This window comes from Oryctolagus cuniculus, unplaced genomic scaffold (assembly GCF_051225735.1).
Source record: "Oryctolagus cuniculus isolate XC-2025 breed Fujian yellow rabbit unplaced genomic scaffold, ASM5122573v1 ptg000086l, whole genome shotgun sequence".
Lineage (NCBI taxonomy): Eukaryota > Metazoa > Chordata > Mammalia > Lagomorpha > Leporidae > Oryctolagus > Oryctolagus cuniculus.
This window is the reverse complement of record NW_028301688.1, coordinates 19,643-43,528: the sequence shown is the minus strand read 5'-3', so window position 1 is coordinate 43,528 and position 23,886 is coordinate 19,643. Positions and strand designations below refer to the sequence as shown.

The window sequence follows — 23,886 nt, the reverse complement described above, 5'->3', positions numbered from 1 at the left end:
TCCACTGTCTACAGGGGCACAATACAGAATAAAACTTCCATGACTACTTGTTTAATAAGTGAAGAATGAAATCACTGGCAAAAACAAAGTAAAAACATGCTACTTGCTGAGAAAGAGTGCATGAAAATGAATTTTGTTAGAGACAATATATTTCACGATGATCAGGACAGCATGCAGCATATGCACCTACCGAATGTTCGAGATTTTCAGTACGTCCTTGTACAAAAAAGCCTGATGCTTTGTTTTCTTATTACCCGTTCTTAACTTTATCGGACCGTGCACCAGTAGTCTTCGTTCACGTCCCTTTGAAGCACTTGCATCCTCTGAAGTCCCAGCCTCTTGAAAATCATCGTCCCTGCTCAACAGCAAACACCAAAGAGTAGCTAGTCAATGGTCACAGACTAGTTTGATGCCAGTCATTAGGAGTGACACATGATAAAACTGTCATCTCAATTCCTCAGACAAGGCTCTCCAACTACAGATGCCAATGGGGTTTCAGGTTTTACAGGTCTCAAAGAGCAGGTGGCACTGAGAGAGTTGGACAGGGAACACATCCAAGGGAGAACCTAGGGCAAGTATCGTCTTACAGGCGTGCCAAAGAAGACAGCCGCTCAGACCAAGAGGTGTCAGGTAAGTGGAGAACTGAGAGGATAACAAGAAGGGAGCCATCGCTCCCATCAAACGCTATGGAAGGTAAGGCAGGTGGTTACTGAGGACTCATCATTGGACTTACTAACACGGAGGTCTTGGTAACCATGGACAACTGCTGGTGGAATGATGGAAGGGATGTTTTCCACAAAGTCTGTGGTACACAGAGGGTTCTAAAACAACCCATCCAAAAGCCGCACACCCCAATGATTGCAGCCTATGACTGTGCTATCTGCAAAAAGAGACTGTGAAGACAGAATGAATGTGATGAACCTTCAAATAGGGAGAGTACATTCCCTAGTTTAGGAGGCCTAAACTAACCCCCAAGAGGTCCCCAAATCAGAGATTATCATCTACACTGACTCAGGACATGGCACAGAAGGGGAAGCCAGAAAGAGTTGAAGGGCAAGGGAGAATGAATCTGTCATATGGGCAGGAGCTACACAGAAACATGAGACTAGATGTAGTCAGCCCCCAGGTGACAGCTGGAGGAGGAAGGTACCTCAACTACAAGTAAGGGGATTCAAACAATGTTCTGAATTAGCTCAGAAGCAGATCCTAGCCCAGAGCAATCTCCCAACATGTGGACCAAACTTAGAGGACCCTATGAAGTGGACCCAGAGAATCCCAAATAAACCTGTGCCCTACAGGTCCGTAACAAGGAATTCCTGTGGTTTTCAATCTCTCCGTTTCTGGTCATTGTTGTACCTCTATTATTTTAACAAAAAGAATGTTGCTTCCTGAGACTAGGTGCCATTGCCATAAGCATCTAAAAATTGGAATGCGGATTTGCAATCAGCAATAAGCGAAGGCTGCAACACGTCTGAGGAGCATGAGAAAGAAAAAGCTGAAATTCTGTGGAATACACAGTTAGCAGAAATGTGCATACGAAAGATTCTGCTGGTGTGCACTTGGCAGTATTGAGGATCAAAAGTCTGTGAGAGCATTTCAGGCATGGAAAGCCAAGACACTGTGGCAAAAACATAGTCTACACGAACGATCTCTGTAGACCCCAGTGGAAAAAAGTGGCAATCAAAGAAGAGTGCACTTATCTCTAAAGGGAAGAGAGAACTTCCACTTTGCTTATGGCCTTGTCCATAGGGGAAAAAACCGCTATAATCCAAAAGTTTTCCTTTTGAAATCTGTATTTATGAAATAAACGTTTTCTATTAAAAAAGGCTTCCATAGCCTAGACAGCTCATTTCAAGAGCCTCGGGTGGTCACTGACGTCATCCATGAGAGTGTTCATTGTTAAATTAACAGCAGAATTGGAATCCCCTGGTACGAGTACTCAAACAATATATTTCACTTTGTGTTTTTATGGGGGTGCAAACTGTTGAAATCTTTACTTAATGTATACTAAACTGATCCTCTGTAAAAAAAAAAAAAAAAAAAAAAAAATTATCAACTCCCAACTTGACTCTCACTGGGATTAAACATGACAATAGGTCTGATCTGATTTCATCATCATTTAAAAAATATCATCTATTATTTTTCACTTTATGTTTCTGTGTGAGAGCAAACTGTTGAAATCCTTACTTAATGTATACTAAGCTGATCTTCTGTATATTAAGATAATCAAAAATGAATCTTGATGTGAATGGAAGGGGAGAGGGAGTGGGAAAGGGGAGGGTAGTGGGTGGGAGGGACGGTATGTGGGGGAAGCCATTGTAATCCATAAATCGTACTTTGGAAATTTATATTCATTAAATAAAAGTTAAAAAAAAAAATTAACAGCAGAAGTCACTGTGCACTGACTCCCCATGCAGGACCTCTGTCCTCAATGAGTTGTATTGAGAGTTAACTGTAAAACCAGTTTTCAAACAGTTTGTGTATGTGCATATGTGTGCGTGTGTGTATGTGTGAAAATTGTTGACATCTTTCCTTAATATAGAGTTGGTCTTCTATGTACAAAGTTAATTGAAAATGAATCTTAATGGAGAATAGAACTGGGAAGGGGAGAGTGAGGGGGATGAGGCATGGGAGTGTGGGTGGGAGGACTGATATAGTGAGAAGAATAACTATACTCCTAAAGTTGCACTTATGAAAATTTGTATCCCTTAATAGATAGATTTTAAGAATAAAAAAAGAAAGTACTGAAGATTATTGAAAATTTCAGAGTCTGACAGTTTCTAACTGGCTGTGTATGAAAGGGAGCATGTATCATAAAAGAGAACATGTAATCTGGAACAATAGTATCAATCTGCCTGGTTTTAGTGCAAGTTAAAGTAAAATATCGAAAGCAATCTTCAACTGTGAAGTTCTCCATACATATCTGCTGCTAATTCATTCTAAGTAAAAGCAACAGGCATGTCTTCTGCCTTTTCAAAGGAAAATTAAATCACATACCCCTGATATTCTAAAGCAGTTTACATCTCTAAAGAGTATTTCCATTCAACTACCACACTGCCCTCTGTAAAGAACACTAAGATGGACACCACAGCTGTCACTCACCAAGCTCTTAAAACATGGTTTCAGAAGAGGGAACACAAGGCAATTTTCAGCCTATCACATGTAAAACAAAATGACACAGCGATTGGTAAAGAAGTCATTGTAACGTGGTCCCCTGTTAGCATGACAATTTACATAATAGGGATACATTGATTCCCACTTAGTAAAATGCTTCCTATCTTATCTAAATTAGTGTTCAAATTGGGAGGCGAGGGGAGAGAAGTGCTAGACAACATGAAATAATGCTGGACACATCCACAAACATTTCTTAACATCACCCAGGCTTAGATATAACTGGTTGAGTTGGGACCATGTACCAATGGGGCTCTGTGGCCATAATAGGTAAAACCAGTTAGACTGAGCAGAACACAAAACTCTTTCATAAACAGGACAGCCTCTTTCGAGATCTTTTCAGAGAAAACTCTTTGCCATGAAGCCAAGGAAGTGTCTCCCCTGACAGTACAAAGCCTGCTCTTTTGAGCTCAGTAGCACTAAACCAAAGAACAAAAGTAGCTTCTCATGAAACCAGCACCAAAGTCAGGAATTACTTCCTCTGTTTTAAGGAAAACAGGACAGAACTCCTCCTGGGGTGACCAGTCTGCTTAAATGATCACAAGTAGTACAGGAAAAGGCTACCTTGCGCTGGGGACTGGCGGATGACTTCCAGAAGCTCTGACAACATTACTTTCCATGTGTTACAACTCTAGACTCTGTCGACACTATTCAACAGAGACCATGAACAAGTCCCTGAAGACTGTGGGTTCCGCAGTAGTCAAGATCACCCATCATTGTGATGTCAAGGTTCTAAGGCTCATGCCATAACTGACAAACTCTCAAACTGATATAGTGGTTTTCTAGATTTTGGCACCATCATTCAATTCTTCAAAATTTAACTGAGATGATGGTTCATTTGCATGCAGTTGTAAGAAACACAGAGAGATTTCAGCAACCTTCCCTCCAGTTTGCCCAAGCGGCAATATATTTCAAAGCTATAGTGCAATATTATTTCTTTGCATATTTTAGTATAATTATATAATTTTTTATACAAAAATAATATGTACAACATTAAAATGAATACATGATTCACCCATTTTCTGTTCTTGTAGCAAAACCCCTTAGGCTAGGTAATGTGTCAAAGAAAGAAGTTTACTTGTCTGACGGTTTTGGAGGTTGAAAAGTCCAAGAGCATGGGGCCCCACTGACTCAGCCTCTTTTCCTGGCTTATAGACAACCATCTTCACACTGTGTCCTTGCATGGCACACAAAGAGAAGGAGGTAAGGGCTTCAACAGGAGAACTGGGTGGGTGGGGGAAGAACTCTGACCATAGCAGTCTATTTTCACTTCTGTCATTGAACACTGACCTTTCGGCCCTACATACCAAATGGAGAGATAGTATCAATGTGATGCTGTGTCAATTATAAGGTTATTTTAACATATCACAAACACAAAATTCTTTTATTCAATTTCCCCCCTTAAGTGTTTAAATGGGTGATCTCTCACATCACACATAAGGGTGTTAATTGTGAAATTAACAACAGGAGTCACTGTGCATTAACTTCCCATGCAGGACCTCTGTCCTCAAATTGTTGGATTATGAGAGTTAATAGTAAAACTTGTTTGCAAAGATTTACTTCATTTTAATGTATTAAGTGGAGGATGTTATCTATGTCTCATAAGCTATAGTAATGTCTAAGTGCTCACAAAGGATGCACTATGCTTGGGTTCTTCAAAGTTGATTTTCTCAAATATATATACATACATACATACATATATAAATTAAACCTCTAAAAAAGTAAATGGTGATGAACTATCTACACAGGAAAGAAGGTTTTGTAGCAACACTGGCAGGAGGGCTGCAACCAAACTAAGTAGTTTTTGAACCCCCCCTCCTTCAGCATTCGCCATGTAGAGGGTGCTGGTAAAAGGAGTTATTCTAGAAGAGTCTCAGTGTCTCCACCTGCACAACAGAGATGATAGTGCACCTCAAAGGATTGCTGCAACTATAAAATGGGATAACAGTATAGAAAATTTAGCAAGCTAACTCACAGAATAATTCTTGCTTAATACCAAGGCTGCTTAGAAAAGACAGGGAGACATTATTTTCCAAAATAGTGAACACTATCATGGATGTTTGTCCATGGCCAAAGAGAAAGGAGGGAGAATATGTCACGCAATCAAATCCACTGAGCAACGACAAAACGTCAAGCTTCTTGCAAGGTAGTTTATATATAGCCTCCCCTTGCCTCAACATCAGCTTCTGGGGTAAAAATTAGTAATTCCATTTGACAGGTGGAGAAACTGAAGCTCAGTGAAGTTGTGTGACTGGGGGCCAGATACCTAACAGTTGGTAAAGTGAGAACTCTCTAAGTCCTAAATCACACAGTGTTTCCATAGCTAAGCAGTGCCCCCCACCCCCAAGACAAGGGGAAAATATCCTTGGTATTATATACATATGCATGTATATATATTTTGCAGAATCATCTTCCTGGCATGTACCCGGGGCCTCAGTATCTTCTGCAGCTGGATTTGGTGAGCCCTCACACCCATTCATCCTTCACCCTCACAGGGCTGCTTCTGGACCCCTCGGCCTCTGTGGGCAGCTTGTTGATAACTCACAGGCAGCCAGTCTGTATTAGTGCCCAGATATGCTTTTAGTTGCCTGTTACCTTAGGCAGCCAGCCACACCTTGGCATCAGACAGGCTGGGAATAGCAGTCAATACCAAGAAAAGGTTATAATCAATGACTCTCCAGATGTCTACTTGTGCTGGCAGTTATGAGCCCTTGGGAGAACCCTTACACTCCCCATATGTTCTGGTCTCCCTCCTGAATCCCTGTAATTATCCTTTCTCATGTTGGTCCTCTGAACACCCTCATCTTTGCCTCCACCAAGGGAAACATCCTCAGTAGCTGATATCAAGCACCTGCTCCAGTGTTCCTTGCTGCCCTCTGCTGGCAAGAATAGGAAGTCATATTTTACCTCTCAGGACCATGGCACAGGGCAGGTACTTCATTGAGATGAGTCAATTCTGGAACACCAAATTGGAAGTGCTGTCACAAAACTAAGTCCATAAAATGAATACTATTTGAGAACATTTTTGAACAAATCAAAACCATTGTAAAATATCTAAGTGCACCCTGAAATGCTGCTTCTAGCTGCATCTGTCCTCTATCTTTTCATTCAAGGCAGAGTTCCAACATCACAGTGGAAAATCAGGCTCCCAATATTAATCATCATTCCCATAGTTTATAGAAATGAGCAAAAGAAATCACAAAATGGAGGATAAAGCGATAAAGCATATCCTACTCAGCCTTCCTAAAGAAACGATTAATGGTGATGATAATATACACATTAAATCAGATCTCCTAGTTCCCATGTCTGTTTCTCAAGTTGATTGAAACAGAGTAGAGGGGGATAGGATAATACGGTAAACACAAATTAAACACACAATTTGGCTACAAAAATGCATAAAGGAATGAGAGAAGAAAATCATGATGGAAGAAATGTAGTGATGCTATGACTATAATACCCTGGGCTCATAAACTACTCAAGGCAACGTCTCACGAAAAAGATTTTCTCACAATACTGCCTATTGAAACAGTGCTGAGGGAGCAGGGTGTTAGTTACTCCATTCCTTATGTCTTCATAGAGTAGACTGGCAATTGGATACACAAATATTGTAACTGCCTGGTCTTCACTTCTCCAACTTGGAATGAGATGTACATAGCATTCTATTCTTCTTGCAGCTAAGCTTGTGTGCTGATGCAGGGGACCCTCTCCTGTCACCTCACCTCTGGGAGGCAAGGGCAGATGGTAAAATAGTAGGGTCTTTGGAATTGGGACTGGAGATAGATTATGGATGTTTGAGTTTTGGCAAACTACTTCATATTTCCGCATCTCAGTTCTTATATCTGTAAAAAGAAGATAATGACTTTCAAAGTGTTGTGATGAAGTGTGAGATAAAGCATGGAATAAGATAATTCAATCCCTGATGCCTGCCTGACCCACAAACAGCACTCCAGAAACCCTGGAAGTATTCTCTCAGTGTCTAGATAGGGTTTCTCTGCCGCTCTGCTGGATGGTTCCCGCTCTGGGGCTCGCTGGGTATCAGAAGAGCTGCTTTATCACAAAGAAATACACACCTACCTCTTGGCTTCCAGCAAGTATATCCATATGCAGACAGTTTTCAAGGGTGTTTGAGATAGTATTCTTGCATGGACTTAGATTAGGGGTTGTCCAGTTTATACTTGCAGGGTTTTGGGTACACAGATAATATTCTAAGACAACACAGATTCAGAACGGGTGTTTGGCTCAGCAGTTAAGATGCCAGCATCTTCTACCACAGTGCCAGTATCAAGTCCCAGATCAACTGCCCATTCCACCTTACTACATATACTCCTTCTAGGAGGCAGGACTGCTGGCTCAAGTGCCTGGATCCCTGCCACCAATGTGGGACACCTGAGCTGAGTTCTTTAAACCTGGCATCAGCCTGATCTACCCCCTCACTACTCCAGGAACTTGAGCAAAGAACCAGCAAATGGAAGAACTCTACTTGTTACCCTCTCTGTCTTTCAAACACAGAACATGAATGACAACTGAAAAAAAAGATTTTGATCTGGTTAAGTCCCTTTGTGGAGACAAGTTGCATAGCAAAGGGCACAAATAAACATAGATGAAAATGTATTTCATACAAATAACTGAAAATACACCATGTTTCTCTTATTTAAAAATAGATCCAATGATAGAGGACAAAAATAGGTAACATGGTAACAAAAGTTGACTTGGGTTATCAGAAGGTCAACTCATTTTCCTACCTAGATGGTTTATTATGATCTTATTGCTGGGTCACAAGGTTTTGGCCAGACTGGAACACAATTGTCAACACTCATAGACACAAGGTAGCTTTTCTATGTACACTTTAAAAACAGGCACCAGCAAATACTGCTGGCTTTCAATGATGCAGAATGGAAGGATCCCTACTGTTCCAATTTTACAAAATATAAATAAAAAATCTGAAAGAGAGAGGAGAGTATCCATTCTACAGTTATTCCAACATAAATGCTTATTATGGTGATAGTGAACAAAATTACTTGAAATACAATTTCAGATATTTCACAGATTATTTACAAGTAATCAAAACAGAATTCCTCAAATTCCTCAAGGACTCTCTGGATCTGATGCTCATTTGAATACTTTTCTGAGTAGATAGAAAATTGAGTTTCACACCAGTCACAGATCTTACCTGATGGATTCTTTAAGCAAAGAAAGATTAAGATAAAGGCTTCTGTCTTCTGTTTCCTTCCATTCTTTAGTCAATCATCTAATAGTGGAACACCTGAGGAAAGTGTAAATAGAAATCACACAATCAGACATGGGTAAATTTTGAAAGCATGTGAAGGGAATCTCCTGTGTCCTGGACACTCAATTGCTCAAAGGATGCAAAAGGTGAAAAGAAAATGGTTCAGAAACACTTTATTGGATGTGCTGTTGGGAAGCCACAGGATGAACTTCCTTGGCTGGGGAATGAAGGGAGGGACCATGGAAATGTCAAACTACAGCACAACTGGGATACCCATCGAGCCCACAGTTCAGCTTCCTCAGTAATGCATGACATTAAATGAAATTACTCAAATAAAGAACCTAGAAACAACAAAGCAGTGTGTTACTCAGTGTGTTAATATTCCTGAATTGAGAAATCCCCCATGTGAACTTCCTACTCGAAAAGCTGAATATCACAGTCTTAGTGAGCTTGAAGAAATTCATCTTAATTTAAACCTGACAGCATTAGTCACACCTGGTTGGGAATTTAGGCGTTACAGCGTAGCATTCTACCACCATTCTGTTCTTTCACATACAAGACATGGGGAAAATATTAAACACTACAATTGAAATGAAATTGCAAATGGAAGCAGAAGGGAAAAATGTCTCTGTGGGAATATGTACCCTATGATGCTAATGGTCTCTGAGCCTATATTTTAAAACAGGGTCGTGATAATGATCAGAAGAAGCTTCACTGCATTCTAATTATAAAGGCAGCTTCCGTTCAGCACGTATGTTTATATAGTGAGAAAATGATTAACAAGACAGGTGTGGAACCCTTGTTCTACTATGAGCCTTTTTATACACTCTAAGCAAAATACTACATTTTTAAAAACCTTCCTGCCCAAGTTTTCAGATCAAAATTCTCCCAGATAATACCTCAAAGAAATGGCAAGCTGTGGTTTAGAAAAATATGGAATTGACATAAATTTGGAGAAATCTCCAACGTGAGATGGTATGGATGAAAACAAATCATGATATTTTTCAAGAGAGCTTAAACTTGAAAGAAATCAACAACTCTCTGAGCTAGGGGAGTCTTCAATAGTGGTGCCCAAGAGTAAATTGTGATCTGTTACAAGGCTGGCAAATGACAACTACTGGGTCAAAAACAGGTCAAATACTTAACGTTACCCATGGTCATTCACTCACACAATATTGTCTCTGACAGTTTCAGGCTACAAGGTAAAGTTTCGGCCTACCCAAGTAAAGTGAAAGATAACAACATGTAAAGATTCTTTTTCTTGTCAGTCCTCCCCCCAAAATAGTTAACGATTTACACTGTACTAGATATTATAATGTCATCCAGAGTTGGTCTAGAGTATGCAGGAATATATGACCAGATGAAATGGAAGTAATATACCATTATACATAAGGAATGTGAGTATCTTTGGAATTTATTATCCACAGGTGAGTGCAACCGATCCTCAAGGACCAGAGAGACAACTGTACTCTCTGGCTTGGCCATGAGACATGGCAAATATGGAAACGTTGGCGAAAGGTAGTGTGAATGATTCTGAGTTAATCTTAAGAGTCCAGGGTAGCCACTAGCCCTCCAATGGCAGAATGAGAACTGTGAAAGAGACCCACTCTAGCTATCTACAAATTTGCATGAGAAACAAAACACTCATTGAGTCAGCCTGGTGTCACAGTGGGTTAAGCCACCATTTGTGATGCCCAAGTCAAAATGGTGGTACAAGTCCCAGCTGCTCTGCTTCCAATCCAGCTCCCTGCAAACGTACCTGTGAGACTGATGGATCATGCCCCAAGCTCTTGGGCTCATTGCTACCCATGTGGGAGACCCGGGGGTAGATCCATGATCCTTTTTTTCAGCCTGGCCCAGACCTAGCTGTTGCAGGCATTTGGAGGAGGGAACAGATTTTTGATATCTCTATCTATCTACCTATCTACCTACCTCTCTTTCTCTATCCCCTCCGTGTGTGCATATATGTGTATATGTATGCATATGTGCATCACTCGGACTTTCAAAAAGTAAACAGACAGAACAAAAAATACTTACTGTTGATATTCTCTGTTTGAATGTAGCAAAATCCAAATTTCATGGGTGAGTATACTCTGCTTAAGCTTTCCCATAGAGGCTGGCTTCTCAGATTGACAACACTAGGAAAAGCATCTCACTCAAAGTTCAGGTGTGGTTTAAGTCTCAACTTCTGATGTTGATGGGCTCAACTGCAACAGGTGTTCATTCCTCTACCTATGATAAGAAAAACTGAGTGATAGCTAATCCAGACCAGCGGCCCACCACACTCTTAGAATGCTGCATTTTCTGTGTAGAGCAATGTGTGGATGTCAGCCGTGACTCCTCAGCTTTTGGTTTAAATGTCTTCTACATAAGGGAAGCCTCCCAGCACAGGAGGTTGAGACAAGTTTGCTTGATGTTGCAGTGGATTAGTCCACCACCACTTGTGATGCCACACTCCATATTGGAATGCTGATTTGAGATCCAGCTGCCCTTCTATCTAGCCCCTTACTAGAGAACCTAGAAAAGCAATGGACTATGGTCCAAGGACTTGGGCCCCTAGCTACTTACGTGGGAAGCCCTGCCGTAGTTCTAGGATCTTGATCTGACTTGGTCCAGTGCTGTCTATTGTAGATATTTGGGTAGTGAACCACTGGTTTTGAGGTATACATATCTCTCTCTCTCTCTCTCTCTCTCTCTCTCCATCCCTCTCTCTCCCTCTGTCCTTAGTCATTCTAAATTTCAACTAAATAAATAAAATAGGACATTGAAAACCCCACAAGAGTGTACAGCAACACATAGATGATATAAAGCTCTAAGAATTTGTGCTAAAGATGCTAGCTGACAGGGAATGAACAAAATGCATGTCAACCTTTAAAAATGTCATTTCACAGAATGCCTAGTGAAACACCTCATGATGTGAAAAGGCATACAGAGCTTTCATTGCCACTTTTCCTGAAATGATCAAGCTCACTAACGTCAATAGCTCCCTTACTTCATAATGATTTTCAGGGTCCACACATTTGCAATGAGAACCCAGAAGCTGCCCTTGCTCTCAGGTTTTCAGCCTTTCCTGTCATTCCTTTTGCTACCTTTCTGAACCCAGTTTCGGCTGTTTTAAAGGTGAATGGCTCAGCTAAAGCAAAACCGGTGCTACAGAAGGAGCTGGAAACAACAGACTGGTTGCCATCTCCGACTACTGAGACCAACATTTCATTCTAGGGCATTACTTTCTGGACTTCACTTCTAGATGCACTACTATAATTAATCATATATGTAGTAATAATAAGATCATTGCTTTGCCAAATATAGACAGGAAAGACTGACATTTAAAGTGTCATGGAGTGTTTTGGGGAAGATCTCATTATTGCCATTGTTTACCAAATTGACATATAATGTTTCAGGCAGTCTCTGCTTTCTAGAAGAATTTTTTAACATATTTCATAAAAAGACTACCAGAATTTTTATCTCCATGTTTTACTAAAACACCATGCCTGCTTTCCTTCTGAATCCACGTTTCAAGTGTTAGAGGTACTGAACAGCCCTAGAGTTCAACTGAATGTTTCAGTCTTAACAGAGCTCACTGAGGCTATTTGGAAACCTAGATGTCTGACTGCTCCTAATCAACGCTACTTCCATTTGTGTATGAGTAATTCCCTTATCAGCAAACTCCATTTGTTGGGTGATCTGTTCTAGCCCCCTGAAATCCCACTAGGTAATTCCAACAACTCTCAGGTTATGGTGTTTCATAAAAGCATTCCTGTAACCATCATTACATATTGATATCTATTTGTTTAGCACTATGAGATGAAGGAATGCAAGAGATTCCCCTCTATTCTTAAAAAGCACACAATTGGATTAGAACCGTAATCTTGGTTAATACCATAATTATTTGGCTATAATTACGGTTAAACCACAATCTTGCATAATTACAAACAGAAAAAGATGCATAATTAAATGAACCAGTTTGCTTACTGCATGATCCTCAGTCACGTATTTTCCTCTTTTCAGATCTCAAGTTCCAGAGAGGCCAGGACCTTGCTGAATTCGTCCTGGCACTTGGCACACAGTATTCTGCACACTCACAGATGCTCAATAAGTCATTTTTGATGAATGGATGTGCATTTGCTTAATAAAGGTGAAGATTAAATGAGTTACATACATGAAGACCTTAGGACAACATCTATTATTAAGACATTAATATAGTAAAATATTGGCTGGCGCTATGGCTCAAAAGGCTAATCCTCCGCCTGCGGCGCTGGCACACCAGGTTCTAGTCCCAGTCTGGGCGCTGGATTCTGTCCCGGTTGCTCCTCTTCCAGGCCAGCTCTCTGCTGTGGCCCAGGAAGGCAGTGGAGGATGGCCCGGGTGCTTGGGCCCTGCACCCGCATGGGAGACCAGGAGAAGCACCTGGCTCCTGGCTTCGGATCAGCGCAGTGCAGCGGCCGCAGCAGCCACTGGAGGGTGAACCAACAGTAAAGGAAACCCCTTCTCTCTCTCTCTCTCTCTCCCTCTCACTGTCCACTCTGCCTGTTAAAAAAAAAATTGAAAAAATAAAATATAAAAAAAATTATAGTAAAATATTATCAAATGGATAAGATTTAGAATAGAGATTAGAATAGACATTCTAAAATTTATTTTAAAGTGACCTTGGAAAAAATAGGTGATAACAGAAAGAATACACCTTATGACACTATTGATGAAGGCAATGTATTAAGCATGGTGTTTAAATACATAAAGACTAAAGGTGTATAATAGCACTGCAATCCAACATTTGTTAAGCAAAACCCAAATAACATTTTTTATTTCAAAATAATGCATACTTTAAAACTGTTGTTAGGAGAGGAAGGGGGATGTAAATTAACACTTATCTAATCAACTGAAAGTATCTTCGGAGTTATTCAAAGACTCCCGAAGTAACTAAGAGGAATGCTCTGATTTCATAGCAAAGTATGTCTAGAATGATGCTCAACAGTATAATGTTCATAGAAGCATGAGCATTCTCCACCCAGGGTGACTGAGACCTTCAGAAGTTTACACAATATATTGGGAATTGCATACATTTAAATGAAGTATGAGTATCATAACGATACATGTCAATCTAGGAAAGCATCTGCAATCATCCTTTATAGGTAAAAATGTGTCTGAACAATTGATTAAATGGGCCATCTAGTATACCACGCGTATATGAATAGTTAAGTTCAAAATCCAATGCTATAGACTAAAAGCAATTATGTTAAAAGTATCCTACCTAGATAAATAAATGACAGACTCACTAGCCTTTCTAGCCATGATGACTCTCCAGGTGAACTCACCTCAAGCAAAGGAGCTCCTCCATCTCTCTACAGAAATGAACAGGAAATGCAAGAAGCAGCACCTGCTGCAGAGACCCAATTCCCACTTCACGGATGTCAAGTGCCCAGGATGCTGTAAGATAACCACGGACTTTAGCCATGTGCAAATTGTAGTTTTGTGTGTTGGCTGCTCCACTGTCCTCTGCCAGTCTAAAGGAGACAAAGCAATGTTTACAGAAGAAAATTCATATCTCATAAAACATACCTGAGAAACAAATGGTACTTCATATGAATCTAATTCCAAATAATTAGGACTCATGTGGTAATAAAAGGAAATTTAGGAGGAAATTACCAAAGTAGGATAGTCTTATTCCTGCCAAACCGTTCATCATCATAGTCTGATCACACTCAATATCAAAGTGCCATCTTTCAAGGACCCCAACCACTTTTTTTTTTGGACAGGCAGAGTTAAACAGTCAAAGAGACACAGAGAAAGGTCTTCCTTTACTATTGGTTCACCCCCCAAATGGCTGCTACTGCTGGTGCGCTGTGTCGATCCGAAGCCAGGATCAGGTGCTTCCTCCTGGTCTCCCACGTGGGTGCAGGGCCCAAGCACTTGGGCCATCCTCCACTGCCTTCCCGGGCCACAGCAGAGAGCTGGACTGGACTGGCGCCCCAACCAGGACTAGAACCCGGGTGCTGGTGCTGCAGGCAGAGGATTAGATAGTGAGCCATGGCACCAGCCTGACCCCAACCACTTTTAATATATGAGGTGACTCCCACCAGTTCCTGAGCCAAATACTTTGATAACCAATCCATAAAACACAGCAAGATATTCCTTTACATTGTTCAATTATCTCTAATTTTTGAAATCTATAGGGAAAGAAAGTGGTTTGCCATCTGCAGGATCACTCTCCAAATGCCCACAGCAGCTGTGGCTACACTTGGCCAAGTTCAGAAGCCTGGATCTCCAGCCAAGTCTCCTGGGAGGGTGGCAGAGTCCAAGTATTTGAATCAACAATGGATGCCTCTCAGAATGCGCATTAGCAGCAAACTGCATTAGAAGCAGAGGCAGAGGCAGGACTGAACACAGGTACTCTGTGTTCACTCTTCTCATGCCCCACATTCCACCATCAGCACATTTCCACCACTGTTATTTTGTATCTCCTTTCAAAAGCAAGAAAACTTGCCCCATACATGGTCAAGCTCTGGTTTTCACATTCACAGTACTTGGTCTTGGGTTCCAAGATGGCGGAGTAGGGAGGGAGCCTACTGCTCTAGCCCAGGAGAAGATAGCTTTAAAACAAGTGGACAGAGTATAGTCTCAGAGAAGAGTTAGGGAGAAAACAGCAAAGGAAACACTACCAAAATTAAAGGGACATGGTGGACATACATAGATGGTGTGGGTGCCCAGGCTCAGGTCTCCAGCAGCAGAGCCTACACACCAGCATTGGAAAGGGGGGTGGGGGTGAGACCAGACTGCAGCAGCCCAAGCCAGTGGCAAAAATAGCTGCAAGAAGAACCTAGAGGGAACCCAGCTTGGAACCCCATGGGGGATAGTGTACCGGCTAAACTAGAGGAGGGAAATGAAAAAGGACAATCACTTTACAATGGCATCCTGTAACAAGCCGATAGAGCAGGTGTCATTTTGGACATATGTAACAGCTGTGCCAGCTCGTGTCCATGCCCAGCAACTAGTTGAGTGCAGACCCTGACTGGTGGGGAGAACTAACAGGGGGATAGGAGCCTGTGACTATGTGAGGCTTCTCTACTGGGACTGTGAAAAAAACTGAGGGAGTGTGGGAGGGAGCATGGCTGGGACTCTGGGCACTCACACTGGGAGACTCCACACGCTCAGGGCTTCCTGGTTACCTGGAGAGAGACATCGCTGGAGAATCTGAACTTACACTGAGGACTGCACAGATCCTTTGTGTGCTCCTTGGGACAGAGTGGATGAATATTATAGCCACTGGGGCTAGCGCTGAGGTACTGGACTCCATTAAGGAGAGGAGCTCAGCTGAGCAGAAAAACTTTCCCTTCTGATAAAAAAGAGAGAGCGAGATTTATCATGCCCAACCTGGGTGTGTCAACATAGGCATGCCCTTAACCCTGGAGAACTGAACAGAGCTCTCCAGCCACATCCACTACAAGCCTCTATAGAGATTCAAAAGCAGACATTCCACTTATCTACACAGTCACAGTACAAATATAAAACACACCAGAGCAAAAAAGGAAAAAAAAAAAAAAGAACAATGAGTATCTCCACAAATGCCAAACAACAAATGCAGCAATTCAAGAAACAAGAAGGAGGAAGACAACATGAAGTCCCCAAAACAACACAATGCTTCCATGCTAGATTGCGAAGATGATGAGATGGAAGAAATGCAAGAAACGGAGCTCAAAAAATTGATCATAAGATTACACAGAAATAATCAGAAGCAAACGCACAAACTACTGAAATCCATACAGCATATGAAAGGAAATTTCTCCCATGAAATTGAGATCAGAAGGAGAAATCCAAACGAAATGAAGAATTCAACAGAACAAATACAAAAATGCAACTGAGAGTCTTAACAATAGAATTGGTGAAGCAGAAGAAAGACTATAAGACTTAGAAGACAAAGCACAGGAAAGAATACAGTCAAACCAAAGACAAGAAGAGGAAATTAGAAACCTAAAAAACACGGTTGGGAATATACAGGATACTATAAACACACACACACACACACACAATTTGGGTTCTAGGAGTTCCTGAAGGCATGGAGAGAGAGAAAGGATTAGAAAGCCTTTTTAGGGAAATATTAACAGAAACCTCCCTAGTCTGGAGAGATAAAAAGACATCCAAGTACAGGGAACATACAGGAAATCTAATAGACATGGCCAAAAAATACCCTCACCACAACACACTGTAATCAAACTCACCACAGTAAAACCTAAAGAGAAGATTCTAAAACATGCATGAGAGAAACGCCAGATTACTTTCAGAGAATCTCCAGTTAGACTCACAGCAGACATCTCATCAGAAACCCTACAAGCTAGGAGAGAATGGTGAAACTTAGTCAAAGTCTTAAGAGAAAAAAACTGTCATCCCAGAATATTATACCCTGCAAAAAGATCTCATTTATGAATGAAAATGAAATAAAGACCTTCCCTAACAAAGAGAAATTAAAACAATCTGTTGCCACCTGTCCAGCCCAACAAAAAATGCTTAAGGATGAGTCGCACACAGAAACACTGTCATCACTATGAAAGAAGGTGAAGGAAGGAAATCAATCAGTGAAAGCTCAAAGAAAATTCAAACTAAAAAATGGGAATGTTTTTGGAAAAACGGCAGGAAAAAGTGATTACATATCAATAGTCACCTTGAATATAAATGGCCTCAACTCCCCCATTAAAAGGCACAGACTGGCTGAATGGATTTAAAAAAACATCTATTTGCTGCCTACAAGATTCACATCTCATCAAGAAAGATGCATGCAGACTGAAAGTGTAAGGGTGGAAAAAGATATGCCATGCCAACAGAATCCAAAAGGAGGTAGTGTAGCCATCCTAATATTAGACAAATTAGACTTTAACACAAAAACTGTTGAAAGAGACAAAGGATAGGCTTGGTGCTGTGGCACAGTGGGTTAACACCCTGGTCTGAAGCACCAGCATCCCATATGGACACCGGTTTGAAACCTCGCTGCTCCACTTCCAATCCAGCTCTCTGCTATGGCCTGGGAAAGCAGGAGAAAGGCGGCCCAAGTCCATCAGCGCAGCTCCAGTCATTGTAGCCAATTGGGGAGTGAACCAGCAGATGGAAGACTGACTGACCACTCTCTCCCGATCTCTCTCTCTCTGCCTCTGCCTCTCTCTATGTAACTCTTTCAAATAAATCAATCTTTTTTTTTTCTTTTTTAAAAACTTTTATTTTTAAATATAAATATAAATTCTGAAAGTACAACTTTTGGATTATAGCGGCTTTCCCCCCCATAACCTTCCTCCCATCTCCCACTCCCTCTCCTATCCCATTCTTCATCAAGATTCATTTTCAATTATTTTTATGTACAGAAGGTCAACTTGGTATATACTAAGATTTCAACAGTTTGCACCTACACAGATACACAATGTATAAAGTACTGTTTGAAGATTAGTTTTACCATTAATTTGCATAGTACAACATATTAGGGACAGAGATCCTACATGGGGAGCAAGTGTACAGTGACTCCTGTTGTTGATATAACAATTGACACTCTTATTTATGACACTAGTCTTGTTTATGTGGTCCCTTTGACATTTAATCCTATCTTTTTGATCAATTATGAACTGCAACTGATCACTTTGGCTAGTAAGATGGCATTGGTACATGCCACCTTGATGGGACTGATTTGGAATCCCATGGAACATTTCTAGCTCTACCATTGGGGTAAGTCCGAGAGAACATGTGCCAAACTATACATCTCTTCCCTCTCTTATTCCCACTCTTATATTTAACAGGGATCACTTTTCAGTTAAATTTAAACACCTAAGAATATTTGTGTGTAAATCAAAGAGTTCAACCAATAGTATTAAGTAGAAAAAAAATACTAAAGGGAATAAAACAGTAAGTTTTTCCTTGACAGTCAGGACAAGCACTGATCAAGTCATTGTTTCTCATAGTGTCCATTTCACTTCTACAGATTTCCTTTTAGATGCTAAGTTAGTTGTCACTGATCAGGGAGAACATATGATATTTGTCTCTTTGGGATTGGCTTATTTCACTAAGTATGCTGTTTTCCAGATTCCTCCATTCGGTTTCAAATGACCAAATTTCATTTTTTACTGCTGTATAGTATTCTATAGAGTACATATTCCATATTTCTTTAGCCAGTCTACTGTTGATGGGCATTTAGGATGATTCCATGTTTTAGCTATTGTGAATTGAGCTGCAATAAACACTGAAGTGCAGACAGATCTTTTATCAAATAAATAAATCTTTAAGAGGGGGGGCACTATGTAATGATTAGGGGATCAATTCAACAGGAACATGTAACTACTATAAATATATATGCACCTAATCACAGGGCAACTGGCTATTTAAAAGAAATGTTAAAGGATTTAAAGGGAGACTTAGACTCCAGTGCAATAGTATTGGGGAACTTCACTACTCCACTTTAAGCAATGGACAGATCAACGAGAAAGAACATCAACAGGAGAAGAGCAGATTTAATCGATGCTATACACCAAATGGACCTAACAGAGATCTAGAAAACTTTTCGCCCTACAGTCGCAGAATACACATTCTTATCAGCAGTGCATGAAACTTTCTCTAGGACTGACCACATATGAGGCCATAAAGGAAGTTTTAGCAAATTCCAAAAAAATCAAAATCATACCATGCGTCTTCTAAGACCACAATGGAATGAAGCTGGAAATCAGCAACTCAGGAATCTCTAGAGCATATACAAACATGGAGACTGAACAACATGCTCCTGAATGAACAGTGGGTCAAACAACAAGTCAACAGAGAAATCAAAAAATTTCTGGAAACAAAGGAAGACAACAACATAACATATCAAAACTTATGGGATATAGCAAAGCAGTGTTAAAAACAAAGTTTATAGCAATAGCTGCCGAAATCACAAAACTGGAAAAGCACCAAATAAATGAGCTACGTGCATCTCAAGGATCTGGAAAAAACAACAGTAAACCAAACCCAAAACTAGTAGGAAACAAGAAAAAAATTAGAGGAGAAATCAACAAAATTGAATTAAAAAATATAAAAGATCAGCAAAATGAAGAGCTAATTTCTTAAAAAAAAAAATAAACAAAACTGACACACCATTGCCCAACTAACCAAAAAAAAAAGACCCAATTCAATAAAATTAGAGATGAAAAAGGAAATGGACAACACACACCACAGAAATAAACAAAATCCTCAGAAATGACTACAAAGAGCTGTATACCAACAAACTGGGAAATGTAGAAGAAATTCCTAGACACATATAAGCTACCTAAATTGAGGCATGAAGACATAGGAAACTTAAACAGACTCGTAACCAAGACAGAAGTTGAATCATTAATAAAGGCCCTCCCCACAAAGAAAAGCCCAGGACTGGATGGCTGCACTGCTGAATTCTACCAGACATTTAAAGAAGAATTCACTGCAATTCTTCTGAAGCTATTCAAAACAGTTGAGAGGGAATCCTCCCAAATTCATTCTACAAAACCAGCACCACCTTAATTCCTAAACCTGAAAAAGATGCAACAGAGAAAGAGAATTACAGGCCAATTTCCCTGAAAAACATACATGCAAAAATCCTCAACAACTTCTAGCCAATTGAATCCAACATCAGAAAGATCACTCACCCAGACCAACTGGGATTTATCCCTGGTATGCAGGGATGGCTTAACATTCACAAATCAATCCATGTGATACATCACATTAGAAAAATGCTGACAAAAACCGTATGACTATCTCAATAGATGCAGAGAAAGCATCTGATAAAATACAACAGCCATTCATGACGAAAACTCTAAGCAAATTGGGCAAAACTTGGAAGCATTCCCACTGAGATACAGTACCAGACAGGGATGGCCACTCTCACCACTGCTACTCAATATAGTCCTGGAAGTTTCAGCCAGAGCCTTAAGGCAAGAAAAAGAAATCAAACGGATACCAATTAGAAAAGAGGAAATCAAAATTTCCTAGCTACAGATGACATCATTCTATACGTAGGGGATTCAAAAAAATGCCACCAAGACTCTACTGGAACTTATAGGAGAGTTTGGTAAAGTAGCAGGATATAAATTCAACACACAAAAATCAACAGCCTTTGTATACACAAACAATGCCAGCTGAGAAAGAACTTCTAAGATCGAACCCATTCATAATAGCTACAAAAAGTCAAATACTTTGGAATAAATATAAGCAAGGATGTCACAGATCTCTCCAATGAGAATAACAAAACATTACAGAAAGAAATAGAAGAAGATACCAAAAAATGGAAAAACCATCCATGTTCATGGTTTGGTGGAGGCAATATCATCAAAATGTCCATTCTTCTGAAATCAATTTAAAAATTCAGTGCAATTCTGATCAAAACACCAAAGACAATCTTCTCAGATCTAGAAAAATGATGCTGAAATGCATATGAAGACACAGGAGACCTCGAATAGCTCAAGTCAGCTTATACAACAAAAATAAAGCCAGAGGCAGCACGATACCAGTTTTCCAGACATACTCCAAGGCAGTTATAATCAAAATAGTCTGGTACTGGTACAAAAACAGATGGATAGAACAATGAAACACACAGACTAGACACACCAGAAATCAATCTGCACATCTACAACCAGTTTATATTTGATTAAGGAGCCAAAAAACTGATCCCAGGAGCAAGGACAGTCTCTTCCTGAAATGGTGCTGGAAAAACTCGACTTCCATACACAGAAGTTTGAAGCAAGGCCCCTACCTTATCCCCTTACACAAAAATCCACTCAACATGGATTGGAGACGTAAATCTATGACCCAACACCATCAAATTATTAGAGAACAGTGGAAAAACCCTGCAAGACATTGGCACAAGCAAAGAGTACTTGGAAAATACCCCAGAGGTGCATGCAGTCAAAGCCAAAATTAAACATAAGATTACTTCAAATTGAGAACTTTCTGTATGGCGAAAGAAACAGTCAGGAAAGTGTAGAGGCAACCAAAGGAATGGGAGAAATTATTTGCAAACTATATAACTTAAGAAGGATTAATAACCAGAATCTACAAAGAGGTCAAGAAACTCCATAACAACAAAAAACAACCCAGTTAAGAGATGGGCCAAGGACTTAAACATTTTGCAAAAGAGGAAATCCAAATGGCTAACAGACACATGAAAAAATGTTTAGGATCACTAACCATCAGGGAACTGCAAATCAAAACCACAATGAGGTTTCGCCTCACCCCGGTTAGAATGGCTCACATAAAGAAATCAGCAAACAACAAATGCTGGTGAGGATGTGGGGGAAAAGGTACCCTAATCCACTGTTGGTGGGAATGCAAACTGGTGAAAACCACTATAGAAGACACTTTGGAGAAACCTCAGAAGTCTGAATATATTCCTACCATATGACCCAGCCATCCCACTCCTTGTAAGTTACCAAAGAGAAATGAAATCATCACACAAAAGAGCTATCTGTATCTCCATGTTTATTGCAGCTCAATTCACAATAGCTAAGACATGGAATTAACCTAAATGCCAATCAATGGAAAACTGCATAGAGAAATTAAGGGATATGTACTCTATGGAATACTACATTGCAGTAAAAAAAAAAATCCCATCATTTGAAACAAAATGGAGGAATCTTGAAAACACCATACTTAGTGAAATAAGCCAGTCCCAAAGGGACAAATATCACTTTCTCCCTGATCTGTGACAACTAACAGGACACCTAAAAGGAAACCTCTAGAAGTGAAATTGACACTAAGAGAAGCAATGACTTGAACAGCCCTTGTCTTGACTGTCGAGAAACAGTTTATGCTTTTATTGTTTTCACTATGCTCTTTTTCTACTTAATGCCACTGGTTGAGCTCTTTACTTAACATAGAATTAATCATAGATGTTTAAATCCATTTGAAAATAGATCCCAGTTTAAAAAAATAAGAAATGGAATAAGAAAGAGAAGAGATGTACAGTTCAGCAAAAAGTTCCCATGGACTTACCCCTGAGGGTAAAGCTAAAAACTTGCCATGGGACACCAAATCACATGAAGCTGGGTGGTACTAATGCCACCTTACTAATCAAAGTGATCATATTAGGTGTGTAACTGATCATATAGATAGGATGAAGTGTCAAAGGAATCACATAAACAAGACCAAGTGTCTGCTAATGACAATAGAGAGAATTAAAAAGGAGAGAATGATCCAACATGGAAAGTAGTCCACACAGCAGACTCACATAATGACAAATGCCCTAAACAGCACTCTGACCTCAGAATCAGCCCTTAAGGCATTTGGATCTGACTGAAAGGCCCATGAGAGCATTTCAGGCATGGAAAACCAAGATACTGTGGCAAAAAAAAAAAAAAAAATGATCACCATGAAGGATGTCTGTGAATGAGGTTCCAGGGTAAAGAAGAGGCCATCAAAGAAGGATGAGCTTTTCTTTGAAGGGAGGAGAGAACTTCCACTTTGCTTATGGCCTTGTCTAAATACTGCCAGAGTTTGTGGACTCAAAATGCCTCCATAGCCTTGGCAGCTCATGTCAAGAGCCTCGGGTGATTACTGATGTCATCAATACGAGTGTCAACTGTTAAATCAACATTACAGGAGTCACTGTGCACTTACTCCCCATGTAGGACCTCTGTCCTTAATGAGTTGTACTATGAGAATTAACTGTAAAACTTGTCTTCAAACAGTACTTTATACTTCGTGTGTGTGCATTAGGGTAAACTGTTGAAATCTTTACTTAATATAGAGTTGGGCTTCTGTATATAAAGATAAGTAAAAGTTAGCATTAATGAAGAATGGCACGGGCAAAGGAGCAGGAGGTGGGATGAGACTGGGGGGTGGGAGGGTGGGTATGGGGGCAAGAACTGCTATATTCCTAAAGATGTACCTATGAAATTTGTATTCATTAAACAAAATCTTTCTTAAAAAACTCACAGTGTTCATACCACACAAAATACTGGATGACGGGTGCATTATGAACACCCTGATGCTAGAGAAGAGCACCGGAGATGGTTATTCATGCAATCACCCCACTAAAAATGTAAAATTCTAACTGTGACAGCTGCTATGAAAGGGGAACTGGGCCTGGCTTTGTGGTGTAGGGAGTTAAGCTGCCACTTGCAGCACTGGCACCCCATATGAGTGCTGGTTCGAGTAGCAGTTGTTCCACTTCTGATCCAGCTCCTTCCTAATGTGCCTTGGAAAGCAGAAAAGAATGGCCCAGGTTTTTTGGCCCCTATGCCCACCATGTGGGAGACCAGGAAGAAACATTACTATGCTCCTAAGTCTGCATATATATTAAATACATGACATTTGTTCACTTAACATTTTCATTAGATTTCATTTAAGGTAAACAAAATTCATGTATTTCACACATACAAATTTAGGAACATAGTGATACCTCCCACCCTACCCTTCTTCCCATCCACTCTCCCACCCATTCTCCTCCTTCCTCTATTATTCCCAAGAACTGTATCTATGAACTATATTGAATCTGTTAAGACTAACTGAAAATAAAA

General features: G+C 40.3%; 1 protein-coding gene across 11 annotated transcripts in view; it reads right to left on the bottom strand.

Moving 5' to 3' along the window:
* The window catches only part of LOC127486659 (rho GTPase-activating protein 20), a 48,342-nt gene that overhangs the window by 5,003 nt on the left and 19,453 nt on the right, over window positions 1–23,886 (bottom strand). For 5 of the 11 annotated variants that reach the window (XM_089325317.1, XM_089325319.1, XM_089325321.1 and 2 more), the window contains exons 2-8: window positions 13,711–13,822; window positions 12,371–12,523; window positions 10,436–10,630; window positions 8,342–8,434; window positions 6,891–7,010; window positions 6,079–6,127; window positions 191–355 (exon numbers count right to left, since the gene is read on the bottom strand). In XM_089325317.1, coding sequence (XP_089181443.1) covers window positions 191–355; window positions 6,079–6,127; window positions 6,891–6,996 — 320 coding nt within the window. In that variant the 5' untranslated portion in view covers window positions 6,997–7,010; window positions 8,342–8,434; window positions 10,436–10,630; window positions 12,371–12,523; window positions 13,711–13,822. Of the gene's footprint in view, window positions 1–190; window positions 356–3,102; window positions 3,154–6,078; window positions 6,128–6,890; window positions 7,011–8,341; window positions 8,435–10,435; window positions 10,646–12,370; window positions 12,524–13,710; window positions 13,900–23,886 lie in introns of all 11 variants that reach the window. The other 6 variants (XR_016228812.1, XR_016228811.1, XM_089325322.1 and 3 more) reach the window with 6 other exon arrangements.